The sequence below is a fragment of the Nicotiana attenuata genome, unplaced genomic scaffold, assembly GCF_001879085.1.
Source record: "Nicotiana attenuata strain UT unplaced genomic scaffold, NIATTr2, whole genome shotgun sequence".
Classification (NCBI taxonomy): domain Eukaryota; kingdom Viridiplantae; phylum Streptophyta; class Magnoliopsida; order Solanales; family Solanaceae; genus Nicotiana; species Nicotiana attenuata.
This window is the reverse complement of record NW_017675414.1, coordinates 13,197-20,596: the sequence shown is the minus strand read 5'-3', so window position 1 is coordinate 20,596 and position 7,400 is coordinate 13,197. Positions and strand designations below refer to the sequence as shown.

The window sequence follows — 7,400 nt, the reverse complement described above, 5'->3', positions numbered from 1 at the left end:
TATATATAAGAGTAATTCCTTAGCCAAAAGAAAGAAAAAGAGTAATTCCTTTGCGTAAGGAACCATATGAGTCGCACCTAACATGATTAATTCATAGATTATGAGGGCAAGAGATTTCTATTTCTATTTATTCACTTGTTTCCTTGGTTGATGTTTGTGATGAAATACTATGTCCTTAACAGTATGTTATTGTGATATTTTCATGTAAAAATTGGGTAGCAAATTTCTTTACTAGTACACGATAAGGAGTTTAATTACCGTATTTTCGGTGGACATAACGAGACAGAGCTGCTTGTGTTATCCCCAGTATAACGTCATTAACAGTCTAAATTCACAACAACAAAAATAAAGAAGAGCTTAGGTCAGAGATAAAGGCAACAACAGTGAAGCGTTAACATAGTTCGAATTAGCATAAGCAGGTGAAAGATAGAGAAATACACACAAATCCAGCCGATCATTTGGAAAATTCTACTAGACAAGTGTGTTTTTGGTATGACGAAATTCATTTTCTTGTGGGAAAATACTTTTTCATTAGATAGTCATGATTTGCTAGTGTTTAGTCATCAGAAAATATTTTTCATCAGATATGTAGAATGTCTGCAATACTAAATTATTTTTATTTTTTTAAAAATAAGGCTCCCAGTAGGTTTTGGGCTTTCATAACATATCACAAAGTTACAACTGAGTTCATCTAATCTCTTTCAAGCTAAGGAGCTACAAGAAATGACAGTATCCTACTTTAATTTCATTCTTCTTATAAAATCTTGTACAACCTCACGCCTCAACAAGCTAAAAATCTGGTTTAGCTTATTACGGCATGTAGGACAATAACTCAATTTGTTCATTCCCAAAGGCGGAGCAAGGATTTAAAATTTAGGTTTTGAATTTGTAACAAAACACATAGCTCATTAGTTAATGAGTTCGCAATTAAGTATTTATACATATTTAATAGATTCTCTAATACAAATACAATGTCTAGGCAAAAAGCTATTGGATTCGTCAATTAACACTATCCCTCCACCCTGTTTATTCGGATGTGCTTTCCTAGTTTAAGCAATCAATAAAAAGAGAATATTAAAAGCATTAATGACGAAATAAAATAAAGCAAGAGACTAAATCCGTGCAAAGGGATTAATGCTGACCATCCTTGGATTTTAGGTTTATAATATAGTATACTTACAGAGTTCGTTAAATTCTTTATGAATTTAATGTCGTCCAAGCTAACAGTTCGATAGACAAATCTCATACGAGTAGACGTCTTTAATCCTTGTGGAACTGTGAAAGGTGACTGAGAGTCTTTCAAGAAGAGAGCAGTGGCTACAAACATCGAAACATCAACAATTGTATTGAATAAAAGACTGATGCACGACCACAACTTTACGAGGTACTGCCACGTCAAAGACCGAATACTTCTTCTGTTGTTTGAAAATTTTGATTTGCCCTTGGAAGATGAAGAAGAAGAAACCAGGAGTGTTGGCAAAGAAGTAGGATCCGAGCTTTTCCGAAAACAAGAGAGTAAAAGCGAAACTAGGGAAACTCCATCCCCAATAGAATGATGAAGACGGAAAATACAAGTAGCCTCGGCATGAGAAGTTTTCACGTTAAGAATGTGAAGATCCCAAAGAGGTTTCGCCATGTCAATAGAGGCCGTGCTCAGGTTTGATATATAATCTTCTACCAGCTTGTCGGTATCCATATTATTGGGGTTTGGCTTTAGGTCAGGGACAATAATATGATCATCTAGGTTGACTGTCGTGGGAATCCCTTTCATGTTTCGGCTGTCATCACTCTCATCAATAACCTGTTGATGTTACAACACAAACTAAAAGCATCAGATTTTATTCAAAACTTGGATAGATTTTACACTACTAGACTGTGGTATTAAACATAATTACGAGAAATTGTCTATATACGAAATTTGAGTTGTTATATTAGTGTAATTAACTTGCTACTGTAATGAATTGATAATGTAAAAGCTGTTACAACTTTATCTAAAATTTAGTGCCAAAGGCCCAAAACTGTAGGAGATATGGAATATTTTCTCCATAAAACAACCTAGTGGGCTAGTCATTGACTTCGTAATTACAGTACTTACCAATTTTGTATCCAGGACCTCCAGGCTAGTATTAGTGGAGCAAATTTTATCATTTCAAATTATGCTATGCCTAGTTACTTATTACCCAATATATGTCTCAAACACCTTTTCTATATGTTTGTACCTTATTATTAATTCTAACAGTACACTAATTAATAGCTATTCCATAGCACCATTGAGTTAATTACCTGCAAACTCGAAAACCGTGGATGTTTAAGCAACTTGCCTTGTATTTCAGCTTTCATGGCATCAACATTAATTGGTACTTTCCAACCCAATATTGCTAAGACGTAAAGATTGTAGTTTGGTTCATGAAACATTCGAGAAGTTGGACTCATCAGTAATGCTTCTTCTTCTCCTCCATTTTCATCTAATTTCTTTGTTGTTCGTATAGGTTTCATGAGAGCCATCTTGTTTTCACCACGCTCCGTATCTTAGAACAAATATTAAGTGATGATGACCTATTTATCTACGAATTTAAGCAAATATTGCTGATAAAAGGCTCCTATTATATAGAGAAGAACGAAAGCTTTATTGGGTGCGCACACACAGTAGATACATTTAAACCGTATGAGGAAGTTATCATCATTGAAAGCACACAACTGTCTTGATAATTAATCTAGTTTTGAAAGCCTAGACAGTGTAGTTTAGACTACTTTTAGGGGTCCTTTGGTTGAATACGGCATATGTGGGATTAGTTATCCTGTTATTGGTTTTTATTCACTGTTTGGTATGTTGTATTAATAATGACAATTGCATAATTTCTAAGAAGAAAGTATAAGTTATCCCCGCACTAATTACCCCACCCTCTACAAGGTATAAGTTATCCCGATACTAATTTTAATCCCGGAATAACTTATACCAAGTTTACTAACCAAACAAAGTATTAAGGTGGTATTAAATTTTTATACCAACACTATATCTACTTATACCTCATGCCAAACGACCCCTTAGTGAAATGTATAAAGGGGTAAACTGGATTACTGACTTCACTCACGTGAAAAATGGAATTAGTTATTACCAAATTGAAATCTATCTATAAGCTACATATTTTATTTACGAAAAAGGACCTAAACTACCCCTGACCTACTGGACTTGGTACAACTATACCCTTAGTCTCCTTATTGAGTTAAATACCCGACATTTTCTTTTGGCTTAAAAATACCCTACACACTAACTGACCATTTAAATAAAATTGGAAAAGGCCAAAATTGCCCTGGTATATTGAATTTAGTTAAGAATACCCTTCGTTAATTGACCACATATCGAAGTATATGAATCACCCATCCCCAAAGATTCAACCCAAATTTAATAATAAAATCCATACCTAATCTACTTCCTTCCTTTCCCAAAGAGTTTTATCTTCTTTTCGGAAAATTATAAGTCCAAAAAAGTTATTTTGTATTTAATTTAAACTAGGTACAATAGGCATGCTAGGTGTGTTGTACTGTTTGGTTGTATTTTTCGTGCATATATAGTACATATTAACTTCTTAGATTGATTATCTATGCGCTTGAGGTGTAGTTTAAAATTTTCAGAATTAAACTTCAGTGAATTTTTCAGTTCTTATTAGCATCAAATTTAGCCTCCGCAATATAGTTAAATTTGATAGTTCCCTTGTTTTGGATTAAAATTACGGAAAAGGGCCAAACATGCCCTTTACTATGCGAAAAGGATCATATATATCCTCCGTTATACTATTCGTCCATAATTGGCCCCGACGTTACACAATTAGTACAAAAATACCCCTCCGCCGTTAGGGCCCTCCACCATGGCCAGTGTCATCCTACATGGCGTGATATTTTGCTAAGGTGAAAGCTACATAGAATGACACCTTAGCCCACTAATCCAATTTCACCCCCTTCCCCCATTTTTTTTCTCCAATACTACCTCCTCTTTCACCTAACCATTCTCTACAGAATTTTTTTTACTTATTTGTCAAGACTGCATTTTCCAGTTTTTTGGAAGTGAAATAAAATCACAAATTGATTCCTATTTTGCAGTACATATCAGTCTAAAAATCCCATTTTGCTTCTTCTCGTTAATATATTGTAGTATCTTCTGATTTTTGATTATTATTTTATTTAACTTTCTGCTTCTCCTAATAATGTGCTTAAATGGCGAGCAGGAATGAGAAAGAATGGCTTACCAAATAGTTGATTATTTATAGTTCGCCATCAGTCCGGTTACTTAATTCCAATCAACTATAGAACGTAACAAACTTATGAATGATACCCATTTGCTATTTTTTTTGGATCTTTGAATTAGATGAGAATATAACTTTTTATGATGATTCCATAAAGTTGTGATTATGCTTACTCAGTGTTAGTCCAAAGAAAAGGTATTATATATACTCTATTTGTCATTATTGGGGTAGTTTGAAGATGAAATGCTTCTTATATAGTTATATGTTCATTAATCAGTCATTAGAAGGTCTGCAAGATTGCATATCAGTTGCCAACATTCACCTTGATCCAGGTTCTTTATCTAAATCAGAAATGACCCTTCTCACTTTATGTTCAACTCCTCTTGGGGTTCGTTTTTCTCATTCTGAGCTGGAAATCCAGCTTGTAAACCAAATGAGTATGCATTCTCTTCTCGGATTGAGCCCCAAATTCGATATAACTGGTTAGGTGAAGGAGGAAGGTGATATTGGAGGAAAAATTGGGGGAAGGAGGTAAAATTGGGTTGGTGCCCCGATGTGGCATCCCATGTGGATTCCACCTTTGCAAAATATCAGGCCATGTGGGATGGCATTGGCCATGGTGGAGGGCCCTAATGGCGGAGGGGTATTTTTATACAAATTCTATAACGTCGGGGGCAATTATGGACGAATAGTATAACGGAAGGTATAAATAATCCTTTTCACATAGTAAAGGGATATTTTTGGCCCTTTTGCGTTAAAATTATTGAATAAGTATGCAATTTTGGAACCGTAGGTAAGCCAGTCTACTGAATTTAAATAGTTCTAGAGTTCATCAGACATAATAACCATAAATTAAATCTCATAATAAGAATATACAAAAAGAATGATAAAACTCATTGGAAAAAGAAAGAAAGACACCGAAAAATTTATTACTCCCTCCGTTTCATGTTAAATGATGTACTTTTCTTTTTAGTCTGTTCCAAAATAAATGACACATTTCTAAATTTGGAAATAATTCAACTTTAAACTCCTCATTTTACCCATTTTACCATTAATGAGAAACTTTTATAACCACACAAAAGTCATGACCCCATAAAGCTTTACCCCTTAAGCTTTTAAGACCACAAATTTCAAAAGTCTTTCTTTTTTCCCTTAAACTCCGTACCGAGTCAAACTACCTTATTTAATTTGAAACGGAGGGAGTATTAAATTTTAATGTGGACCTTAAGGGTAATTGAATCTTTAGAGATGGGTGTGGTGCTTTGTAATCAAGGGCGAGAAGGAAGTTCATGGAAAGGTAGCTCACATACCTTTTCAGGCCGACGGTCCTTCCACTCAGCACCGTCGGATCGAGTCATATTTGATAGGTAGTTAATAGAGGGCTTTTAAACCAAAACAGATAGATCAGGGGCAGTTTTGGCCTTTTCCTATTTTGTCTTAAACGGTTCTAGTTTTTAGGGCTTTTTTCCCACACAAAAAATAGCAGCAATATTTTTGGCTCAATAAATAGACGGAGAATATTTTTATACCAAATTTAATAGGTTAGGGGCATTTTGGTCCTTTTCCGATCTGCTTATTGTTCTTCAAGGAAAATAAACATAATCATCAGTTTTGCATTTGCACTTGTTATCTGGAGCTTGATAATTTTATTATACTAAGACAGTCATCAAGTGTCATATAATAGAATGATGAGCAGTGATAATATAAACTTACTTCTTAAATCCTCAAACCTGTCTGAAATGTAATAAACATGTTAAATCAGCATTCAGTCGGTGATTGGTGTACTTGAACGTTTAATTTAAGTTCAACGTTATCCTCGTGCCTAGGGGTGTACATAGATCGGGTTGGTTCGGATTTTTCAGTTACCATACCAAACCAATTATATTGAGTTATTAAATTTAAAGACCAAATCAAACCAATAAAAGCCGAGTTTTTTTATCTCGATTTTTCTCGGGTTTTTCGGATTTTTTTCATAAAGTCTTCATAGAATAAAACATAGAATTTGTGCTCCAAATATTTTTGTTTGATCCTAGTACGATATAACTATATAAGGTGTTTTTCAAGAAATAACATAAAATATGAGATAAGCTATGACATTGCACTAAAATATTCAACAATAAAGATAATAAAATCGCATACGATAAATATTATTAATAAACCATAATAAAAATAAACATAATCTAAAATTATTAAGTTGCTAAAATAAGTACGACTAACAAGTACCCTTTTTACATGAGTAAACACTATAAAAAAAAATAAGTTGTGCATTTTATCTAAAGCATGGAAAAACTAAAAAAAAAAAATAGATATCCAACACTATTGTCATTCCTACTAAGTTGCTAAAATAAGTACGACTAACAAATACTACTTTTACATGAGTAAACACTATAAAAAAAAATAAGTTGTCCATTTTATCTAAATCATGGAAAAACTAAAAAAATTAGATATCCAACACTGTTGTCATTCATAGTACAATTTAATTGAATGTCTTTTATTAGCATTAATATTGACTATAAAACTTATTGTAGCATTCAAGAATTATAAAGTCCAAGTTTAAAATAATACGTTAAAAGATAAAATTATGAAAATATTTTAGAAATATTTATAAACTACACTACAATAAATATTTTTATGTACTAAATATATTTAAATATTTCTATACATGTAATGTCGGGTTGGTTTGGTTCGGTTCGGTTTGAGTTTTTTTAGTTCAAACCAAACCAAACCAATTATGATTGGGTTTTTTTATTCCCACCACCAAACCAAACCATAGTCGGATTTTTTTTCTCGGTTTAATTTGGATTATCAGTTTGGTGCGATTTGTCGGTTTTCTTTGTACACCCCTACTCATGCCATTTGCTCTCTGATTAAAACATAGTGAGAGTTGCTGCTGACAGTTGAGGAAATTAATGTCAATTTTTTTCAGGAGACTTTTGAAATATATGGTCATAAAAGCTGAAGGGACAAAACCTTTGCGGGACTATGATATTTGTATGGTTATAAAAGCTAGGAGTGGCAAACGCGCGGGTCAGTCAAAAATAGGTAATGAAAGACGGATAAATTATCCGACCCGACCTATATTGGATACGGATAAAAAAAAGAGTTAACCGGCGGGTAATATTGGTAACCATATTATCCATGACTTCTTGAATATGATTA

At 33.4% G+C, this 7,400-nt stretch overlaps 1 protein-coding gene across 5 annotated transcripts in view; it reads right to left on the bottom strand.

Moving 5' to 3' along the window:
* The window catches only part of LOC109220051 (O-acyltransferase WSD1-like), a 5,338-nt gene extending 2,719 nt beyond the window's left edge, over positions 1-2,619 (bottom strand). For 3 of the 5 annotated variants that reach the window (XM_019384510.1, XM_019384509.1, XM_019384512.1), the window contains exons 1-3: positions 2,284-2,619; positions 1,181-1,801; positions 259-325 (exon numbers count right to left, since the gene is read on the bottom strand). In XM_019384510.1, the coding sequence (XP_019240055.1) occupies positions 259-325; positions 1,181-1,801; positions 2,284-2,505 (910 nt within the window). In that variant the 5' untranslated portion in view covers positions 2,506-2,619. The remainder of the gene's footprint in view (positions 1-258; positions 326-1,180; positions 1,802-2,283) is intronic. The other 2 variants (XM_019384511.1, XM_019384508.1) reach the window with 2 other exon arrangements.
* Between the last annotated feature and the right edge of the window lie 4,781 nt (positions 2,620-7,400).